Source organism: Micropterus salmoides, unplaced genomic scaffold, assembly GCF_014851395.1.
Source record: "Micropterus salmoides isolate LMB-PRFRI ecotype aquatic unplaced genomic scaffold, ASM1485139v1 Ms_hic_scaffold_9, whole genome shotgun sequence".
Lineage (NCBI taxonomy): Eukaryota > Metazoa > Chordata > Actinopteri > Centrarchiformes > Centrarchidae > Micropterus > Micropterus salmoides.
In genome coordinates this window covers 26,446,808-26,469,292 of record NW_024044681.1, presented here as the reverse complement: position 1 = coordinate 26,469,292, position 22,485 = coordinate 26,446,808, and the positions used below count along the sequence as shown (strand labels likewise).

Here is a 22,485-nt window from a genome sequence, read left to right as displayed (position 1 = left end):
ATCATAAGGGGGTGTTGGAGCAACCTGGTCTTTGGCCAACTTATTTTAGGTGACAGCATTGTACTAGTGTGTCAACACAATGTTTCCAAAGAATAGACATCAGAGTTAAATCTAAATGCTCTGGTACAAAAAATAAGATTTACAAATAACAGGAATTCCAACTTATCATTTGTCCTGCAGCAGACTCAGACTCAATACTTAACCAGGGCTGAAAGATACACTTTCTGCCTTCAATAAATCACTCACCTTACCCTGCTTCCAGCGTTTCATCTGCCCTATATTCAGTATTTCTACATTAATATTTTCTCATGAAATTTGTTATGACCTCCCAAAAGCCACCAATTCCTTAAAAGCTAATAAGAACCTATAAGAACATCACTTCATAGGATGTTTCCCAAATACTCACCGAATCATCAAACCTTTCCCTGATCGACTTATTTCGTCCTGCATAAAACATTTTGCATTTATGACTACAGTGCTCTTGAGAGGCTTCTTAAAGCACCACTAATGAACAAAACAATGTATCGTTGTGTCAACTGTCTGGTTTTGAAGCTTCAAAGCAATCCGTGCCAAAGGATTCCAGTCTTTTAAACTGTTGGCTCCTGGATTTACAGCTGTGATAACAAGACATTTACAAAAGATTGTCACAGTGCCAATAAAAAGAGAAAAAAAGCTCATTGGATACCTACATTTCAATTGGTGACGGGTCAGGCACCTGAAATGTCATCAGCTTTAGGCGTGAATAGCAGGCTTATACTGTAGAGCTAATAAATCAATGTTCATATTAGTCTAGGTTTGAGGGCATGAGAAAAAAAGTCAGTTGTCACACTTTCAAAATGTATATCGGACACAGAAGTGGCGGATAGAGCTCCACACAGAGGCAATATATATCAGATTTGCAAATTATTAATAGAAAAGTACATTCAAGATGAAAGAGATCATCGAGGTTATAGCACTTTTCCTAGGTTTTGTAAGCTGGATAATGATTTTTATATCACTACAACATCAGTATTGGAAAGAATCTACCCAGGATGGCAGCGTAATTATAACCTCCGCAATCTATGAGAACCTCTGGATGTCTTGTGCTAGTGATTCAACAGGGGCATATAACTGTCGACACTTTCCATCTCTTTTTGCTCTCCCAGGTAAGTAAACATGGAAGTATTAGTTGTCTAACAACCTAGTTATCATTGTTAACATACTTTACAACATCCCAGGAAAGTCACTTGTATCTGCTGTCAAAAAAATGGAAATAAGATTGTTAAGAATTAATAACAATTTGCTGCTTTGGCTCTTATCAATCTTTTTCAAATTATTAATTACTAGGTTCAGTTTTTTTTACTGATGATTCAGCTTTAAGTAATAGCCGACTGCATTTTCTAATTTACAACGTCTACTGAGAAAAATGTGGCTTTATATTCTTTTAGTGAGGCACTTACTTTTCTTCTTGGATAGTCTAAATTACCATGAACTAGGCTATAGACACAGACTAAACTTTTTAGTCTTTTTAAAAAATTTTGGGGGGGGGATACATTTACGAGAAAAAAACTTGAATTTAAAGTGACGCATTTTGATAAAAAAAACTCTATACTACCACACTATACGAAATACTATTTTTTAGAGGTGCTTGTGCTATTAAAGGCTCTGTACTCTACTGGAAGCAGGATATGCAGATGTTCATAACAATATTATATTAACAAGTATTATGAGATACTTCCTTTTGTCCAAAAATTTGGGAAGAACTGATTTCCGAGTTTGTTTATTTCTCTTGTAAATTAATGACTTTTCTCTCAGAAATTTTAACTTTTTTCTCAGAATACTACCCCCCTCCCATGGCTTGGCTTTTTTGAAATCTACAATTGACGTAATACGTGGTTGTAAAGAGATGTACTGTAATCCACATGGGTTTGACAAAAAGCTGTGCAATCCAATCCAATAGCTCCGTAAAGTGTGTGAAGCTTGTAAAGTTTATTGTTGTTTAAGAGGAGTTCAAACCCACTTTATGGACTTCTGTGTCACTGTAATGATTACATTATATTTTTTGGAGTATACATCCTCAATAAAAAAGAGAAGCCTCATAAACCTTACAAACATTAGGACTATGTAATCATCATTACACATGGTGATTGCATACTACATATAACTAGAAGGGCACTCGGAGAGCACAGACCAATAGACCCATCTTCTGTGATGTGCAAATCTGAAAGTGCAACCACTATGTATGTCTGGATATATTCCTAAAACTATTAGAACAGTCAGACTTTTGATTTGCCAAGCTGAAGCCTCATCATCTTAGCTGTGCATTTATTTTGTACTTCGAGCAGATCAGGAATTCTGGATAAATCTGGAAAAATCACATTCCTCTTTTGCCCATACCACATGGCATGCAACAAATTGCAATGTTAATAAAATTATTAATTAGTGTATCTGCCCTGTGATTCACATCAGCTCCAAAACTTAATGGGTTCCTCCTTGGCCCATGCTACCTTCTTCCACCCCAGTTTCACGAACATCAGGACAGCAGCTTTCCGCAATCCTGCTAACAAACAAAAATTACCTCATTGGAAGAGGTAATAAGCAGTTAAGTCAAGCTGTACACCTGTGAAATGGTACTTTGTTTGTTGCTGGGACTGTGTACTCCTAAAAATATGATGTTATCCAGTACAAAACCACTATGTCTTTAGAAATGTCGACATTGACTTAAAGCAGTTAAGACAAGCTGTTCTTAGTTCTTGTTATTCTGTCCACTGCTGCTAGTTGCTGTTGACCTGCATGTAACTTAACACTTGTGTTTAGGTTTATTGCATTTGGAAGTAAGTAAGTATGCCATTATGATGACAAAGATCTAATAATGAACTACACTACATTTGTTAAACCAATCAAGCACTCAAACAAGTCTTTTGGGCTAAGCTGTCAGATAAGCAAGCAGGTTTATCTGAGGGGCAGCAAACCTGGTCATGTGGTGAGACACTGTGACCCCTCAATGCCTTTACCTTTCCCATCATCCCTGGGGGGTGAAGTGAGGAGCCAAAACCTGTCTTGAAACCCATCAATAACGGTATGACATTAATGACACAGTGTTCAAAACAAACAGGTGACAAATAGCTTGTAGTCTATAGATGTTAGTAAGCAGGTCTGAAGGGCTTACATTTGTAAACATTCTGAGTCTTGATAAGGTTCAATAGAGTTGAATAATAGGGAAAATCATATGTGGGCTATCTGGAATGAATTGTTGATTTGCTGTTTTCTGTAGCATCTTAGAACTGGGGGGGATGGTGGAAAGTGGTCTGGCACACTGAGACCTTGGGTCCAACACATCCACACATTTGTGCAGGAAAAGCTTGGAGAGTCACCATTTGTATAAAGTTTTTCTCTGTCTGGATAACTCTATACAATTTGGACAGAAGAAACAAAGAAATATGAATGCAATAGTGAAAGCCTTTGCCTTCTCCCTTGAGTTTCTGGGCTGGCTGTTGGTTGGGATTGCCTTCCAAATCGATACTGGAAGGTCTCTTCAGGCGCTGGTAATGTTATTAACAGATCAGCAGCAGTTACAACAGCTGACACTTAATGGTATGTGGCCAACACAGAAATTGCTTTATTAGTATTGATGACTACTTATCTGGCTTTAATGATAATCCACCCAATAAAGGGATGAAATTTTGAACATGGTGACGTAGCAAACGAGAAAGACTTTACTCTTCAAGCAACTTAGTATAGAGGTTGTGCAGGGAAAAACGGCTTTTGGAACAGAGCACCTGAACAAAAACAAAAGAAATACATTGTGGTTCATCTCCACGTTGTAAAGGGCTGCCAATGTTACGTACAATGAAACAGTCAAAATTCACATTGAATTCAGCCAAACAGCGGAGAAATGGCTGTTCTTATTTTTCATTGTTTTCTTTGATCTAGGCAGGACCTTAGTGAACCTTTTAATGCCTATCTGGAGCGTTCTACTGTACTGGCTGTAATCTGTGTTGAGAGGGCTAATATAACATAATAATGATGAGAGAAGATAAGCAAGCATAAAAAGATTTATTCATTTATTAGGATCCCCATTAGTTGTAGCCGAATCAAAAGCTATTCTTCCTGGGATCCACACAGACACAAAACTAAATATTTCAATGTAGACATTTACCATGAACATTTATAAAAGTGATCCAATAGACAGATAGAATTGTAGAGCACATGAAACTAGATGCCCAGCCCGGGTGAATTTTTTTTATCAGGTCCTCATCTCATCACACAAATAGGCACAAACATACTTTCCAGTCACATGTACAAATATATTTCTGTTTCGCTAAAATGAGGGATTGAAAAGGTCGGTGCATTAGTCACTTTCAGTGATATCACAGCTGCTTTCAGTCAACTGAAACTACAGAGCTGCGTATATATTTTCCCTGTTTGAAAATGCTGGATGTTTGGATAAACTTCAGAAAATAATTTGTGGCTGAGGTTGTACTTTATACTCTACCCATGTCAGAAGAGCCGTCAGAGGCAAATATATTAATCTGTGTGTATATGGAACACACATTATTTGAAATAAATATATGAATGTAATTTGTTTGTTGTTGTTATTGTTTGCACACAGGGTTAATTCAGGCCTCCCGGGCACTCATGATCACTTCCATTGTGTTGGGGACGTTTGGGCTCGTGGCTACTCTCACAGGAATGCAGTGCTCAAAAATAGGAGGAGAGAACTACATCCTGAAGGGGAGGGTTGCTGTAATCGGAGGAGTGTTCTTTTTACTACAGGGTAAAAACACAGGGATGGATGTAATGACCATGTAACAAAGAAAGCATGAGGAAAAGTCACTTTAAATTTGCTTAAGAAATGTCCCTTCCTTTCCAGTGTTTTAAAATGACATGTCAAAACATACATAACTGACAAAATATAGTCTCTAAGAGTATTTTTAACTCTACTTATCATTGATTTAAGGAAAAGAGTCCAACCTCTTCTTAACACAAACACCCAGAAAGGTAAAGCAGGGCTGTTACTCCAAACTCTGTTGACAGAAGCTATCAGAAAATGTGATGAATTGTTTGCTTTTCTACATGTGACTGGCCTCATAAATCATCTTATTGCATGAAATGAAATAGTGTGAGCCCATTAGGGCTGATCTAAAAACTCCATACAAACCCTGAAAAGGTTTGAACCTTGTTCATCTTATCGTAGCTTGCAAGTGTGGGCGTTGTTTGCTTTGACAAAATGTCCCACCTGCCTGAAGTAAACGGTGTTTGGTATTTTGTGTTTTGTAGGGATGTGCACCATGATTGCTATATCTTGGTATGCAGCCAACATCACAACACAGTTCTTTGACCAGTTTTATCCAGGGATAAAGTAAGTCAATACAATCTGTACTAGTGTTCAGTATTGAGTTAAAAAGAAGCAAAACAATAGCTGAATTGCACAAAGCGACATTGCTGTTTACCATAGACTCACTGTTATTGTATCACAGGTATGAGATTGGAGAGGCCTTGTATATCGGCTGGTCTTCAGCCATACTTGCCATTTGTGGAGGTTCATGCCTAATGTGTGGTTGCCAAGCTAATACAAAAAAGTGAGTATGTGAAAACTTGGATATAAATTTACTGGGTGTAGTATGCTAGGTGCATATTCTCCTAACTGAAACACATCTTTTGTGTTTTAGACGATTTCCATACCAACCATCCACCACAGAACACATGCTGTCAACTGGGGCAACGTCTGAGTCTGTCCCAAGCAACTATGGCAGAAATGTGTATGTCTGAGAGGTTGCACTAACACTTGATCACTGTATAGTAGTTTAACCCCAGTAACCTGTCAGCGCCACCATTTTGATTTATTAACTTTATCCAATCTAAACCCGTTTGTTTTATAACAGGTTATATAATTTGTAATATTATGGACTGTGAAAAGTACTCACATATAGAGTATGTACCTTGTTAATTTACTGTCAGCTTACAGAGAGAAAATGCAACATAATGAAAACAGAAATAAACATGGAAAGTAATTGCTGCTGTGATTGAACATGTCCAGAATGTGGTGGGAATCCCAGTATAGGACCTTTTCAGCCTTTAATAACAGAACCTTTAAATTTCCTTTATTATTATTGCTACAGGATAACTTGTTAATAAGAAAAATGTTACAAGAAAGCTAATGAATATGACAGGAAAAATCTGATCCTCTGACCTCAGGGGACTATTACTTACTTTATTTTAAAGGTTTAAGATTTTTTTTAAAACACTCTCCTGTTCATGACTTTTTTTAGTATATAAAGTGTAATCATTTGTTATACACATGTATTATCACACCTTCCTTAGGTTTTCTACTTGATAAATAATCAAGTTCTGGATTTAAAGAAAATAATGTTCCTTGGTATCTATCAAGATCTGTAATAAGGAGTAAATGTGTGACTTTTCACTGTACAAAAGCCATAAAGGAAATTTGTAATTTTAACTTGGAATTGTGATAGTTGGTGTACTGCGATTATATACTGGTCCAGTATATAATCACAGTACATCAAGGGTTCCACACAGTGTGATTTTATTTTCACTCTTACCTCTGAAACCAATCTCAACACTTGAGTAACAGGGCTGAAACAAATGCAAACATAGCTTTTGGGCTTGTTAATCTTTTTTGCTATGTGTATATTTCAAGTGTAATGTCATACAGTTTTCTTCTGGGTGATTTTACATGCATGTCTGTGGATTTTCATGTTTTATATACAATTAAATATAATTTTCAGTGACTGCTTCTGATGAATACAGCCGCTGAGCAATGGGCCTAAATGTCATTGATAAAAAGAATACCAGTTCACATGTTCAAATAAAAGGAGTTTGGGGTTACAGAGCTTGTTTGCACATCATCCTCTCCTTTGACTCATTTAGCCAAAGCAGCTCAAAGCGAAGACTGTAGTCATGACACAGAGTTGAATGTAGTCAAATGATATCATGTACATATAGAGAGCGTAATCAGCAAAGACCAACCAGCAGGTCCAGCTGCCTTATTTCAATACCTGGTGAAGATTGTCGTAGACATCAGGGAAAAGATCATGCAGAATTAATGCTCCACCTACTGGAATCATGTGGTGTCACATCTGGGATTGGCTTTATTGAGGTCAAATCACACAGTGCTGCTTTTTTTTTTGATGAGAAACTGGTCAAAGTCTTCACCCAGGATCACCAGATTTGGACTGCTTCCAATTTCCCGATGAAGGCAATATTTTATTTCTTTATGCAATCACAAATGTAAATATACAATCTGAAACTTTAAAAACTTAAAAAATTACATGTAGACTCTAAATTGCCCTTAGGTGTGAATGTGAGTGGTTGTTTGTGTCTGTGTGCCCCGTGATGGACTACCCTGCCTCTCATCCGGTGCCAGCTGGGATTGGCTCCAGCCCCCAACAACCCTGTACACAAGATAACAGTTCACTATGGATGGATGGAAATTATATGTGGGCCCTAGTAAATATCAAACGCTTTAATTCAGGACATCACTTTGTTAAACCAGGATAAAGACGAGGTCAAGGAGGAACCAGATACAGAGAAGCCGTTTGTAAAAGTTGAATTTTTATGGCGGAAGACATAAATAAAAGCTTGCTTTGTCACAGCAAGATACATATTTTCCTTAGACAACGTCTAATCTTTAGGTGCTTCATTTGCTAAATTGTCTAGGTTTTGTCCGTCAAAACGTATAAAGTGCCAGCCTTCGCTGGCGGTGAGGTCCTGAGCCCCTTTAGCAGCATAGAAGTCTCGAGAGGGAGTATTCCAGTCCAGCACAGACAGCTGCAGTCGCACACACTGCTTCTTTTTCCCCACCTGAGCAAACAAAACCCTTTTTTGGTTAATCATGCACTGTTACTGCTTAAAGGTGCCATCACATGTTAAAAATTTGCCTTTTCACCTCAAGATAGTGATAAACTGTTTAATGGTCAACATATAAGTCTTACCTCTGCTACTTTGCTCAGTAAACCCTTGCCAATGCCATTTCCTATAAAGGAAATCAATAAAAACCCATGAGGTTGAAAAATGTTTTACTTGGGCACAAAACATTTACAGAGACGCTGGCAACATAAAGAAACCGTGATTCAGACTTTACACAGTAACTTCATTGACAATAATTCACCTCTGAATTCTGGCATCACGTACAGGTCCTCCAAATACACTGTCCGTCCTTTCCATGTGCTGTAAGTGTAAAAGTAAAGGCCATATCCAACAACTGTGAATCCTATATGGACAAAAAGAAACAAGCAATCAAAAAGACAAGTGGAAAGAATTCCAGATTTATAAAATAAAAAAATCACTACAAATTCAGTGGGATACATGCCCTTGTGTGTTGTGTAAAAAAAGCGGTAAATGTATTTCAGGTATGTGGTGATCAGTGGGGCCTATGGCCATAAGGATTTGTTGGATAGTAAATGGGCACAGACTTCTTATTTTCTACGTAAGATGGCAACAAGTTCAAAGCTGGCTGAAAGGGAAGACCACAATGATTACAATGATAAAGGTCTTGATCGACACTTTACCTTCTTTAGATTTATGCTTCTCGGGTACTTCTGCAACAAGGCATTCAAAGAAGGGATTCTGGCAGAACCCGTCACGCTCCAGTTCTAAAATAAAATAAAAAAAGTAAAGTAACAGAACAGTTTTCCCAAATACAAACATTTCATCTATCTATTAGAAGTTATTCATCCATGTGACAAATCAAGACGATTCAGTACTGCTGGACTCACCTCTGCTTCTACAGTTACTGATAAGAGCACTCCCTTGATTGTATTTTTTTAACCTATGTCTGGTTGCAAAGTCTGGCACTGGTTACTCTATGATAACTAATCTCACACTGCACATTGTACACTTCAGACACAAAGATGCAAATCCAGTACCCCTTCTATTGATTGCCACGGTGGTACTATAGACCTTTTTCATATCATATACTGATGTCAGAGCAGGAAAAAAAAAAATTGTATGCAAGTTTCACCTGGGCTGTGAAAGTCTATTAGGTGTGTCAGTAAAATGTTGGCCCAACACATGAAACACAACAACTGTTACAGTCATTGTTACAGTGCTTCTCAGAGGATGTTATTTTAGCCTGTTGTCCAGTCATACAAAGGATAAACTGAGACAATGTCTGAAGCACACTTTTAAATTATTTACCACCTTTTTGTTTTATTTAGTAACCTATTTGTTTAATATTGCAATAATAATATATGTTTGGTGCAAGCTGGAACTATTTTCCATCAGTCATGATTAAATGCAAAATTACCTTCATGAGAGATCTTTACTTGGTCAGGCATTTTTTCATAAACCGCCAACTCCTGAGAAAAGGGGGATTTAATAACGTTATGTGAGAATGTATGTTTCATTTGACAAATATACCAAAAGAAATGTAACAATGAATGGTAGCACAGACGTTTAGGTGATGTGTATTTCATTTTAGAGAGGGGTGTGTGTTCGTTTCGTTGCAACTCTGACACTCACTAATATCATCCTCGATATTTCTTTGCAGTCTTCTTTTGTTGCTGGCCGTATCTTGAATTTCATGTCTGCAGCAAAAACAGGGGTTGGCTTTCACTTTACCAGAGTCCACGCTTAATCCAGACTTTCTTCTTCTTCACAGAGAAGTCAAATGACTGAAATCTCAACCGCGTTGACGCCGAATACACAGGAAATGGTTCCGGTGTTGCAATGTTGTTTTCAAAATAAAAGATAAATCAATTCAAACGTGCAACTTAAATAAAGTTAGATGCCATCGCTCGATTAATAATTTCAACTGGTTATTGAAATAAATAGAAGGCATGGAACTGTCCCATTTAAACCCATCCTACAACGACTTCAACAAACAACAGTTTTTTGATCTACCAGCAGATTTGAGGCGTCTTACCGCAATGCTCAGTGGGAGTCGTAGTTTCCTTAAGTGTTCACTGTAGTCTTAACATGAATGAATTAACATGTGAATTTTTCACTTTTAAAACTTTGTTTTTTAACTTTACTTTTTTACTACTCAAGTAAAACAAGGCTTCTCTGTTCAACTCTTAAGTACTTTCTTATTATTTATACTTTTTACACTATTACATTTATCCAACAGCCCTAGTTGCTGGTTACTAATTCACAGCTCCTTTACATACAAAACATGTAAGGTATTTATACTTTTTATTAAGAAAATGTTGAATGCAGGACTTAAGGTTAGGCATTATTACACTTTGTGTTTTGCTCTTTTAACTTCCTTCACTGACAGTCAGTAATGTTTTTTGTTCTTTCTTTTAGCACCACTCGTGGGGTTTAAACTGCTTTGTGATTAGTGATGACACCGAGCCAGTTGCTTCTACATTATTCTGTGCAAACCTTTTGCTTGAGCAGTTATTTAAGGTATTTTACTGTTCAGATATTTGGTATTGACAAAACTTCATAAACTTTAAAACCAGCTTATGACAATAATGTTCTTAAAAAGTATAAATAACAGTATAAAACCATATATAAAAACACACCCAGATAAAAGATTTCTTACAAAATCTGATTTATTTTAGAGTAAAAAAGCACATTAAATCAATTAGAATATAAGCTGAAACATTACAGATCTCACAGATGGACCTCAGTTTTCATTGGGCATTAACATATTTACAATGTCTCGTCACATTTGCTCTTTATCAGTCAAGAGTTCAGATATTCCCCTTCATACCACTCCAGAGTTTACCCCTTTAAGTTCAGCCCAAACAAACCTCCTTGTGTGTCCAGCGGCACCAACATGGTAAAAAATCTCCACTACATTTACAAGTCTCAGTGTGGCGACTGTGTGCTCGCTCCAGGAGACTCAGACCGGTCTAGCTTCATCCCTGCTTCTAGTGGGGTTGAGGAAATTGAGGTTGTTAGCACAGAGCTCTTAGTCTCCAGAGAGGAAGAGGCAGATGAGGGCAGAGATACCACTATGTACTTCTGCAGAGGTCGTGAACTTGTGAGTCCAGGGCCACTGCCAGACTCCAGTTTTACCAAAGGCTGCAAGGTCGAAGTGGCGCTGGGAACAGTGCTAGTGACTGGTGAAGCGGACTGGGAAGAGCTGAGGGTGATAACCTAGAAGGAAGACAAAAAGACAGATGCAAGTTTGCACTCTGAGGAGTTGTGGGTTTTATAGAGAAGGATTCAGTAAACCCCATAAAGTAAAATTTGAGACCTGTGAGGATTTACCCCATCACACTATTAACGATAAGGGCCCATATATCAATTATGAATCATTAATTTGATCTAGCTTTGAGAGAAGAAGAAGAGCGCACCTAGGCCAACCTCATGCACAGAGAGAAAGCAAGAGCAAGACAGAGAGCGAGCGAGACTTTTGCAGAAAGGAGGATGAAAGCCAAAGTTTACTGTACTCATTTTAACTTGATTCATTTATGAAAAAACATTTTGATTATTTTGATCAGTAGACCCTTACAGACTTAAGAAATATTAATTATTCTTATATTATTATAAATTAATCATTATTGAGGCTTTCTGCCCACTTCAAAAGGTAGGGACTCACCACTTCTTTTTCATCCCTCATTAACATCTCATGCCAGTAAATCTGAATGAATAATACCTTGGTGCTCATTGTTTCCATAAATGAACTGAAAGACTGAATTGCGGAGAATTTATTCGATGTAACGATGTGCAGCATGTCCATTTTGACAAAAGTTGGAGCATTTTAATTGATCTAATTGCCCTAAGCGGCCATCGATTCATATCTTTATTTTCCTCCGTTTTCCCGTGATAACGGGATAATTTTCTCGTGATCTCGAGATAACGAACCACAGCTGAATACAGGTGTGTTTCTTTGCAATAATTTCGTGTCAATTTGCTGAGTCAGCAGTTAGCTCAGTTAGTAGATCGCAGGACTTGCATCCCAAGGATTTTAGGTACGACCCCTGCTCTCCTCAAAGTTTTTTATTCTTCTTTTGTGTGTTTTTTAATCATTCTCTTCAAAAAAGTTGTTATCAAGAGATTTAGGGGAATCCTCTCACACATTTCCCGACAGCTATTTCAAAGGTTCTGAAATAGCCATTAGGAAATGTGTAGTTAAATGGATTATCCTGAATGAGAAGTGGATGAATTTCCTCTGCCTAGGAATGATGGGGAAATGAAAAGTCTATAGGCTGATGAATGTGGACCAATGGCTGGGATGCGCACACTCCAGCACGTGCTTAATTGTGAGCATGTGAATTAGTCATCTTCATAATAAATTTATTGAAGAGGAATATGAAAAAGATTTTTTATAAAAATTGGTCTTCCATGAAAATCAAACTCACAATCTTAAGACTATGAGTCATGTACCTTACCAACTGAGCTAATCAGTGACACTAATAGCACCTTGAAATTACCATTAAGAAACATTCTAGCCAACCCATGTTAAACTACTGTTTTGTTATCTCGAGATCATGAGATAATTATCCTGTTATCACGGGAAAACGGAGTAAAATAAGGATTAGAATCGATGGCCGTTTAGGGCTTCCGTAGGTATGCACAATCTAAGTAGCTTAAAACTACCTTAAGCAGGTGACCTGAACGTCTATTAAAAAAATATATAAAAAAAAAAAAAAGACCAGGTGTCTAATTGAGACTTACTTGTCACACCAGGCCAGAAAAAGGGCCAGGCTTTGGACAGGTTTTTACGGTAATAAAAAATACATTTTACTTTATTCAGAAGTTTTTTGTTTGTTGTTTTCATATTGTAATACATACAATACATAGAGATATGTTGTTATAAAAGGTCACTGATGATGGTTTCATTGTTATTATAGCTGCTTTATTGAGATGGCAGTAAAAAGGTAAAAGGTATATTAAAGAAAGTTTTATATTTTGATTATATTATCTTATCAACATAGGCATGTGAAGGTGCCCTGTGGAAATTTCCTGCAGAGGTGGCACTGTACACTAACTGTATACTCACAATGTGATGAGTGTTAAACTGAAAAATCAGAAGTACCTGCTGAGTGGAGGCAGCTCCTGCACTGGTTGCCATTACGATGTACTTTGTTGCCGGGGGAGATGGCTGCGATGGGGTCCCTGGTCGAGGGGACATCAGGGTGAGGGCGCTTGGGACCTTAATGATGCTGGGAGTACGGGGCCCTGCCGACCCACTTAACCCACTTTGTGAGACTGTAAGGGTGGGACGAGGCTGCAAGAAAAAGCCGTCATTCATTTCTGAACAGCTCTGTGTTTACTTACACATCCTTCTGCAATGCATTTTTAACCCCCCCAGCTTTTTCACATTTATTTATACCTCAAAACAGGTCTTAATCAAATGTGTTAAATGTACCTGGGTGATTGTTAATGTGGTTCTGTTGACTTGTTGAGCTTGCAGCGCTGCTTGAGTCCTGGCCTTAATTACATGGGAGCAAAGCATGGGTCCGAGGTAACCATAGTCTGTCCGATACTGATCCACGTTGTCAGGCTGAGGTCGTATCTTGGCAATAACACTTGCACAGTGTTTCTTCAAAAACAAAACACAAACACATTTTATACATATGAAACATAAGTCATGTTGTTTTTGTTTGACTGTTTTGGTGTTTTTTACTTTTCTGTGGGAAATTGTCTATTTCTAAATGCGTAACCCCAGAACTTAATTTATTACCAGTAAGAGGCTCTGAACATGGTCAGCTCCGATCTTATCAATATTGGAGACCACTGGTCCTTCCATCACTGCTTTGATGCGAGCACCCTCTACAGAAAGCCGAGGAAGGATCAACGTCTTGATCACCTACGAAAAGACGAAATCAAGAGTTTGGTGACGATGGAAGAGAGGTTATTGAGAGAGAGAAAATGACCAAATGAAAACAGAATCACACTCACATCAGGTCCTAGTTCAGCAAGTCCAGCGATGCAGCCGTAACGAGTCGTCCATTGGGTTTTGTCATCCAACCAACTCTGAGGAAACACGTCAGTCTGGTTTAGTGTTTTAAACAGTGGTGTCAAAGATACATTTAAAGGAGGGTAACATTGTCTACTATAACAAGTGATCACTTACTGTATCTGTGGCTACAATTTCATTTATTAAATATAAAATCCATGTGTCTTACTTCCACCTGTTTTTGAGCCAGGGTGCTTGGATATTTCAAAATTAAATTTATCAATCAATGAAATTTCAAATACTACACAATAAGACGAATGATATATCTGATACCTGACTGGCCTGAGGTATGCCTGCAATGAGTCTGGTTGTGGTTGCTCTGTTTTTGTTTTGTTTTTTTATACGAAACTGAAATGCCCTACAGGCATAAATAAAGTTTGAATTGAACTGAATATGTTTCGCCGTATTAACAAAACTTATCTTTACCGCGATATTTTTGGGAACAAAATATCCAACATAAAAACCCACCTTAGTAAAAGTCTTGGTAATACGGGACTGGATGTTGTTGGTCGTAGTACTGAAGGTTTTACAACTTTGGGCCATGAGGCGAGCAGCAAAGTCTCGTAAAGCCCAGTGGTTGTCAACATCTGGTCGCAAACACAGCTGCTTACTCACAATACACGTCACCACAGCTGGGATGAGCTCATGCAGCTACAAATACAGATAGAAAAATTATAATATTAGTATAAAAGTATTTCATTTTACATTTAAAAAAATGATTAGATTTTGTTTGGTTTCTTCACTCACGTATTTTTCCAAATACAGGGTGGGGTTGTCCATTAGAGCTTTGACCATCCGCATCAGATAAATCAGTAGAGCCAAGTTGTTTTGCACCACGTTTACACGAACCTTTATCAAGAGCATAAAGTCAGTGCTTTCAGCAGAGATATACTTGGCAATTTTCTATGAGGTGAGTAATGTTTCAGAACATTAGAAGAAGTTCAAAAATATGCTTACTCCTTCAGAAATAAATGTGCTGAATCTTGGAAGCATCTGATACAGTCCAGGGTCTGTAGCTATACTCTGTAAAGCTTCCTGAATGAGACGGAAAGGGAAACATTCATCAAACAAAAGTGATATGACAAACAAGGTTAAAACAACTATTTGATAATTTGATAATAAACAGAATTCTGTAATTGCACTGATAATTTCATAGTAGCTGCAAAGTGTTGTTATCTTTTTACTTTATAGCTGATTAAAGAAACTCACTATGTAATTTCTTGTTTCTTTCTTGTCCTTTACAAGAAAAAGTATGTCACGTTATTACTCAGCATGTATAAAATATACCACATATACTGACAGACAGGCAGGACTTACAGCTCTCTTAGCTTCACAGGAGCCAACACATGCTTCTGTGATTTCCTTGTAGTACAGCTGCTGTTCCACAGACAGCTCATGAGTACTGCGTGGCTTCAACCGTATTAGACCCTTCTCCTTTCCTGAAACAGACAGATATAACATGGGATGAAGGAGACATCATAAAGGATTGGGGAAAAAATAAGGAAGCAAGGCAGGGGGACAGGAGAAGAAAATAGAAAAACGTCTGATTTTAATAACGCAAGATACTGACCTTTTCCATCAGCAGCCGTTGCCCCTTGACCCTTGCCTTGAATTGTACCTTCCTCCTCCTGACCAGGTTTTGCGACTTTCAGGGGCTCTGTAGATTCAACCTTTTGTTGCTCTTTTGGTGCTAAAATGAAGTAAATAAAACACAATTCTAAGGTCTTCATCCAGTTATTTTTTGTGTGTTTTTAAGAAAAAAAAATCTAAACAGTACTCACCTGGCGGTGGATTTTCAGGAATAGCAGGCTGCACCCCCTCAATACTTAACCAGTGGGCTACGGATTAACAAACAAACATGATGAATAAGCTTGCAATACAATATCATGGATTAAAATGACATGTAATACTGATTATCTGGGTACCTTTGAGAGACACATCTAGTGGAACTCTGGGGAGCGGTGTATTGATAATGTCACTGAGGTCGACTTCCTTTTCCTCATAGAAATGAAGCTCTCTTCCACCACCACTTGCAAAGCGAAATGGGATAAACTCTTGTGACTGGAACCCATACAGGGGCTATAACAAGAGGAATTTGAAAAAACAAGAGCAAAAGACATCCATCAAGTGGCTTAATTCAGGAACAACAAAAAAAGTCTCCTTTACGTTCTCCCTTACCTCCACATTTTTTAGTTTGAGAGCATTATCTATGTCACTGGTGGTTAATTTACGTCTCTTCCCATGATGCATGAATTTGAGAGCATCCTATGTAAAAGGGAGAAAGGAAAGAGACCAAACAGAATTAAAATATAAAGCTTATATATCATTAATAACAACTTTCAGGAATGTGGTTTCAGAGAAATTTTCAGACCCACAAAAAAAAATCTGCTTCAATAATTTGTGATTTACCTGTGCAATTTCTTTTATTCTGTAGCTGACTTCTTCACTCAGGGCTACGCAGCTTTCCTCCTGTAACTGCCCCACTCCCACAGACTCTGCCATGGCCTTCATGGACTCAGTGGGCAGGACGACCGAACACTGCTTCTGCCGACGTTCCTCCGCCATGGCTATCAAAGTACACAGGTCTGTGAATATCACCTCTCACGTGTACTCTCTGTCTCAGAAAAATTCTACCTAAAGCAAGCGAGCTTAAAAGAACTTAGTGGTCATGCATGAAGGCCACAGCTGGTGGAACTAATCACATCAGGAGAGCTACAGGTTGGCTGAGATGGGAGGCACTGTGCATACAACAGCTACTGCCTGGGTGCTTCACTGCAGCTTTATGAGACGATGACAAAAAGAAAGTAAACGGTGAAAAAGCTTCATATTACTTCTCAACTAGCGTTTAAGGGCATGTAGAAAACTTATATATACAAAGTACACAAAAGGTATATCATTCACAAGTCACAAAAATGCAATATCCCCTCTATAACAACTGCAAACTTAAAGCCAATAGTTAGTTGAAAGCTAAATACAACTGATGTTTTACAATACAATTGAACTTGAAAAGTGCAAACCCTTTTGCTCATGCACCTTGACGAGAGATTATGCCATTTAGAGAAAATAAGTAGGAGTTTCCAGATGTGTAATCCTATCCACATAGACTGAAGGCAGTCATTTCTACAGATGATACCTCAATTAAAGAAATAGCTAGAGATACTTACAACTAGTTTATGCACATAATATAGGTAGATTTCTAGAAAATTGACAATAAGAAATACATTGTTATTCATTTAAAATTCTGATTGCACCCACTCCGGTTGAATGCTGTAAAACAATTCCAATAATACTTTTTAAGAGGTGTTTTTAGACTTCATGTGTGTAAACAAACTCAGTGAGATCCAGAGAGCGGGTTAACCAGTCTTACAGAATGACAACTAACGTAAGCTACACATAACACACAAGCCACATCAAAAGCACATTCCTTCACATGCAACATCTTCATAGCAAAATAAAAATAGCGCTACTTTGAAGTCACTTAGTGACTGCATATATCTTTTATTATTAACTTACAATAAGCTACATTTGCTGTACGTTAGCATGCATGCTAGTAACTTAGCTTCCGTTGACGTTTTTACCTGTATGAAGTTGCCCTCTCCTTTCTGAGTTTTAATCAGGAACTTGTACAAATAAAAACCGTCAATGTTGAGATTTGCGACAGTAAATATTTCGCAAAGCTAATTCTTCACGGTGAATATCCATCTCTCGATAGAAATAACTAACTAATTCACGAATTGCAGCCGGGACATCGGTTCGTGAATTAGCGCTTGTATTTCGTCGCCATTTTGAGTCGCGTTCCGGTTGTGATATCGCGAGATTATAATTGAGGTCATTGCAGATACGTCAGCCCTTTGAAAATTGACTTACAAATAAATAAAGGATATGTGTTTTAAGTGGAAAAAACACAATACCACAATTAAATATTTTCACATTATAACTGAATTAAATGTGATGTTCCCTACGGAGAGTACCGTCCCTTTACGCATGGATTCTACCCCGGTGTCCGGAACCAATGTTATCCTCGAGTTTACTGGGGTGCCTTTATGTGGTAGCAGTAAAGACAAATGTCAGGAGCGTGGAAGGGCATTGCAAGAAGCAATCATGTATAGATTTTTATTCCGGGCTGCTTACACGGCCCGAAATTCTTCAGTAAGTGTATACGAGTCGTGCGTGTTGCCGGCTAAATGTGACAAAGCTGCAGCTCCAGTTTTCAGGTGAGTTTGTCCGCGACTGAACGTGACACATGATGAAAACGTTTTTTTTGTTTTTCTTTCACTGGGTGAGAACAGACTGTGTAATGACTAAGTTAACAAACAGATTTTCTGCTTTTGTTTGGAGAAGAGGTATTCAAAACAACATTAGTATATTGCTTTTCTCAGCTCTTTTAACCTCTGTTGATATGACTTGATTGTGACTTCTAAAGAGCCAACAAATGTAGTGCCTGTAGCTGTACTTTTACTTTTCTGTGTTTTCAGTGTTTTATTATATCACGAGTATATCATATTGCAGAAAAGCCCTGCTTATATCATGTTATTTTATGACACTACACCCCTTATAGTAGTGTCTTGATATTTAGGATTGTAATAATATCCATCCATCCATCCATCGTCAACCGCTTATCCTGCGTACAGGGTCGCGGAGATTGTAATAATATTACTACTATTATTATTATTATAATTCAAAAACTCCTATGATGATTAACTGTGTTCTCTCACTCTTAACATAGCGTTGCAAATGGAGGAGGAGTCAAAGCCCTCAGTAGGAGTTCAGTCAGGCTCTGTGAAAAGAAAAACGATGTTGCCTCCTCTAATCAAGATGAGAAAACAAATGCAGGTAAAGAGGCTGACCCAACCGAAACTGCAACTCTGGATGCACAGAAAGCTGACGATGACGGCAGAGTCACCAAGATAGCCGAACAAATTGAGGAGCAAGTGGCCTTAAGGGCAGATGATGGAAGTACCACACAGCAGCAGATGGATGGTACAGATCAGAGACATGAACAGGTCGTGGCGACGCCAAAACCAGTGAGGCCTGGTGCAGCTAAGAGTGGGAAAGAGAGTCTCCTTGACCTCCTTGGAGCCATGAAGGTGGAAGTAACTAATAAGAGGAAGCTCAAAAACTTGAAAGTGAAGCAAGGCTATGAGTCTACCTCCAAGTCAAAGACAGCAGCGATGGAGAGCACCATCAGTATGTTTCAGAAGGCTACCGTGGAGGCTTCATCACAGAGGTGAGAGGGGGTTGAACTGGGAGAAGTTGTTCATCATGTTGCATTAACTTGTTAAAGTGCAGGTTCCTTTGTTTTCTTCTTAGCCATGCAGTGTTGGCTTTTGTCTCAGCATGATGAAATGGCCACACAGTCAGTAGTTTGTGCCTGTAAACTTGTTGAATACTTAACACCCTAATCTTCGGAGGATATCTTCGGCCCCTGGTCTCTCTTCATCTCATTTCAGCCTCTATGGACTGTGTTTGTTTGTTTTTTTTTGTTTTTTGTTTTTTTAGTGAGACACTGGATCCTGAACTGGTTGCAGCTGCGTCTGCTGCTGCCTCCACTCTCCCTAACTGCAGCCAGGCCGAGTCTGAACTGCTAAGGCAGCTGAGGCAGCACGAGGCCATCACTGAGGCTCAGAAGAAAGGGGATGTGAATAACCTCGGGTATGTGTCTGATATATATATGCTATATATGAATATTTAAATTAATTTGTGGCATTTTTTTCTGCTTTTTTATCCTGTGTCATGGGAAAACAAAAAGCCTTATTCATATAATGAACATTAATCCAACAATATATTCTCAGAGTGATAATCGCTGACATGAAAGTAGGAAAGAATCCCAACCGACAGAACGCTCGGCCAGCCAATCAGATTCGGTTTGATGAGGACGGGCGAGGATACACGCACGACAGAGGAATCACTGCTGAGCTAGACGGTGTTCGGAGAAAGTAAATACTTATCTTTACTCAGATTTCAGTGTTTGAAATGGGCCGCGTGTTAAATGAGTGTTTTTATATTTTTTAGGAGGAACTTGTTCTCGGGGAAAAGATTAAACATCTTCTCCTCCACTACTGAAGAAGATGGAGTTGAGTCAGCAGGTAATTGGTAATAAGGAATTTATTTGCATTAAGTCTGCTATCATTTATTGACCATGTTTGCTTTCAGCGGATGATTTGTGGATTTTAGCCACTCACGCTCAAACTGATGGAATATGGTGCTTTAACGCAAACTGTTGTAAAGAGAATAGAGCTTCATCAATGCTTATTGTCATGGGAAGTTGTCATGCAGTCAGCCTCTGTCTCTAAACAAATTTAACATCAAATTGTAAAAGCTTTTGGTTTTACCTTCATCTGCTCATAATACTACTGTCATATAGTTTCAGCACGGCCAACTCTATGGGACATGGACTTTGCTCATCAGTTGTCCCAGTTAACCAACCAAAGGCCCCGCAATGGGCTTGAGGAAATGATCCACTGGACCAAAGAGGGAAAACTGTGGCAGTATCCCATCAATAATGAAGCTGGTGAGTAATGAATGCTGTTTTCTACTTAAATTTATAGAGAAGGAAACAATGAGCACACTGACAGCGTCTTCTTGCTCTACATTAGGCCTTGAGGAGGAAGCCAGTGTCTCGTTCCATGAGCATATCTTCTTGGAGAAACACTTGGAGGAGGGTTTCCCCCATCAGGGACCAGTGCGTCACTTCATGGAGCTCGTGGTGAGCGGTCTGTCCAGAAACCCCTACCTGACAGTCCAACAGAAGAGGGAACACATTTCCTGGTTCAGAGACTATTTCCACCAAAAAGAGGAAGTCCTCAAGGAAGCTGATGTTTACCTCAACTGAGCTTAAGACAACTGAATATGTTTATGTTATGTAGGGTGTGGACACATAAAAGTAAGACCCATTCAGAGTGGGGTTTGTGACTTTGATCATCTTGACCCACACACGTTCTTCCAGGAGGCCTGTAAGAGTGTATTCAAGTCTGTGTCCTGGTGTCAAACATTGTACAGTATCTGCTCTTTCTAAAATGTTGATCTGACTATAGAATCACTGTTTAATCACTTCAACGTTGTCGCTCAATGGAGGGCAAATGTACAGAAAGAAAGTGAAATGTTGCTTATACAAGGGGTTGTACAAAGTATACAAACAATATAAAGCAACGAAACTGCAGTCATGGCTTTTTGTTTATTTCATTTTCAACCAGTTACCACAGATCACTTGTTTACACTGTAACTGCATCCATTCCAAAGCTAATGCGGGCAATTAACTGACTATAATGTGTCACTGGTGTGGTGACACTGTTGCATTAAAAGACATTTGTATTTTCAGTGCCAGGGACACAACATTTGTTCCAAATATAATGATCAGTGTTACTGTCATATCGGTATAATGTTTTTGTGATACACACGTGCAAATAAGTGATGTACAAACGTTGTGTTGAATTAAACTGGTCAACTTATCTAAGTATTCCTATAAAAGGTTTAGTTTTACATCAAGGCATGTTAGCAGATTAGGTTGCATCAGAAAAAACAACAGTGGATTGTTGAATTAGATGTATTGTGAAAGACCTTCACATTCAAAGAAAATAGGGTGCTAAAAATATTTTTATAGATTTTTGTGTTGAAGTTCATACAAACACCTGTGATTATAATTAATGGTGTTTTTCCCAGGAAGGTCATGAGAAAGGTATAAACTGCACACCATCCAGGACGTCAGATCAGGTTTTAATGTAGGAGTGTAATGAGGCCTTGAACTGTGTGCCCTTTGCAAGGGAAGTGCTTTTAAAGAAAAAAAAACATGTTAACAATTTACCACACGGATTCCTTCTGCTCTAAAAACACCCTCTGCAATCTATTGTCTGAGAAAGTGAGGAAAATAAGAGGTTGACATTTGAGAGTGCCTCATTTCCACATTTTGTTCACTTTTCCTTAAACACGGTCGTGATTGGCGTGATAAGACGTTGGCAAACACTTCCTTACTTGTATATATATGAGCCATATAAAGTTGTTGTTTTTTTCAGAGTGTGTGGAAAGATGTCTGTTCTGCTCAGAAATGTCTTCTGTGTAAATACCCCACTAGATGGCACTACAGACATCTGTGGTCCCATATAAAGTTTGCATTTCTAAAAATTTTACAGCAAGGCTGGGGCCCATACAGTTAAACAAAGAAAACCTCCCTCTGCAATGCAGTAACGTGTGTTGGAGTAATTGTATTAACCACTAAAACTACATATGATTGGCCAATCTAAATTCAGTTGGAGATAAGAGAGAGAGAGAAGATTTGATGGCAGTGTTTTGGATAAAATCATAAGTAAACAACAAAAACCCCAACTGATGGCTGGACAGTCTGAAATGAAAATAAGACGATTTGTGGGAAATACCCAATTGCACACTATAAACATGTCACTCTTTTAAAATAGCACACAGAGATTTTTACGAAGAAAACCACAAGGGACGCTATTCTGAAAAGAAAAACAGTTATCTCTCCCTGGTGATCAGATGGTGAAAGTACGCTGGAGGGAGTCTTCATGTTTCTCTGCATTTAAGTACTGTCAAAATGTGTTGGAATTACAAGAGAAGTTAATGACCCAAGAAAATGCAATGACAGAGCTGAAAGAGATGTGGTGGGGTTGAGGTGG

General features: G+C 38.4%; 4 protein-coding genes across 6 annotated transcripts; 2 read left to right on the top strand and 2 right to left on the bottom strand.

Moving 5' to 3' along the window:
- Window positions 1–754: 754 nt before the first annotated feature.
- cldn15b (claudin 15b) lies at window positions 755–6,843 on the top strand. Its single transcript, XM_038709696.1, has 5 exons — window positions 755–1,145; window positions 4,592–4,756; window positions 5,260–5,341; window positions 5,460–5,561; window positions 5,652–6,843. The coding sequence occupies exons 1-5, from the start codon at window positions 929–931 to the stop codon at window positions 5,749–5,751; spliced, it is 666 nt and encodes a 221-aa protein (XP_038565624.1). The 5' UTR covers window positions 755–928; the 3' UTR covers window positions 5,752–6,843.
- A 690-nt stretch (window positions 6,844–7,533) lies between these two features.
- sat2b (spermidine/spermine N1-acetyltransferase family member 2b) lies at window positions 7,534–9,652 on the bottom strand. The gene is made up of 6 exons (XM_038709697.1): window positions 9,463–9,652; window positions 9,248–9,299; window positions 8,511–8,594; window positions 8,111–8,212; window positions 7,935–7,975; window positions 7,534–7,803 (listed from the first exon to the last, which is right to left on the bottom strand). Exons 1-6 carry the CDS (start codon window positions 9,523–9,525, stop codon window positions 7,624–7,626), a joined length of 522 nt encoding a protein of 173 aa, XP_038565625.1. The 5' UTR covers window positions 9,526–9,652; the 3' UTR covers window positions 7,534–7,623.
- An 829-nt stretch (window positions 9,653–10,481) lies between these two features.
- On the bottom strand, window positions 10,482–17,656 carry taf6 (TAF6 RNA polymerase II, TATA box binding protein (TBP)-associated factor). 2 transcript variants are annotated; one of them, XM_038708406.1, is made up of 16 exons: window positions 17,437–17,656; window positions 16,268–16,425; window positions 16,037–16,123; window positions 15,784–15,937; window positions 15,640–15,696; window positions 15,429–15,548; window positions 15,176–15,297; window positions 15,068–15,094; window positions 14,816–14,893; window positions 14,606–14,707; window positions 14,327–14,509; window positions 13,801–13,875; window positions 13,583–13,708; window positions 13,268–13,441; window positions 12,935–13,126; window positions 10,482–11,049 (listed from the first exon to the last, which is right to left on the bottom strand). In XM_038708406.1, exons 2-16 carry the CDS (start codon window positions 16,421–16,423, stop codon window positions 10,759–10,761), a joined length of 1,944 nt encoding a protein of 647 aa, XP_038564334.1. In that variant the 5' UTR covers window positions 16,424–16,425; window positions 17,437–17,656; the 3' UTR covers window positions 10,482–10,758. The 2 variants fall into 2 exon arrangements, with proteins under 2 accessions (XP_038564334.1, XP_038564335.1); XM_038708407.1 differs by lacking the exon at window positions 15,068–15,094.
- Window positions 17,657–17,827: 171 nt separating this feature from the next.
- mrps31 (mitochondrial ribosomal protein S31) lies at window positions 17,828–21,023 on the top strand. 2 transcript variants are annotated; one of them, XR_005443058.1, is made up of 7 exons: window positions 17,828–18,072; window positions 18,585–19,085; window positions 19,358–19,510; window positions 19,651–19,794; window positions 19,871–19,951; window positions 20,223–20,369; window positions 20,455–20,596. XR_005443058.1 is itself a non-coding variant. In XM_038708408.1 (7 exons), the coding sequence occupies exons 1-7, from the start codon at window positions 17,843–17,845 to the stop codon at window positions 20,688–20,690; spliced, it is 1,485 nt and encodes a 494-aa protein (XP_038564336.1). In that variant the 5' UTR covers window positions 17,828–17,842; the 3' UTR covers window positions 20,691–21,023. The 2 variants fall into 2 exon arrangements, 1 of the variants encoding a protein (XP_038564336.1); XM_038708408.1 differs by having other exon boundaries at window positions 19,871–19,944; window positions 20,455–21,023.
- Window positions 21,024–22,485: the final 1,462 nt, after the last annotated feature.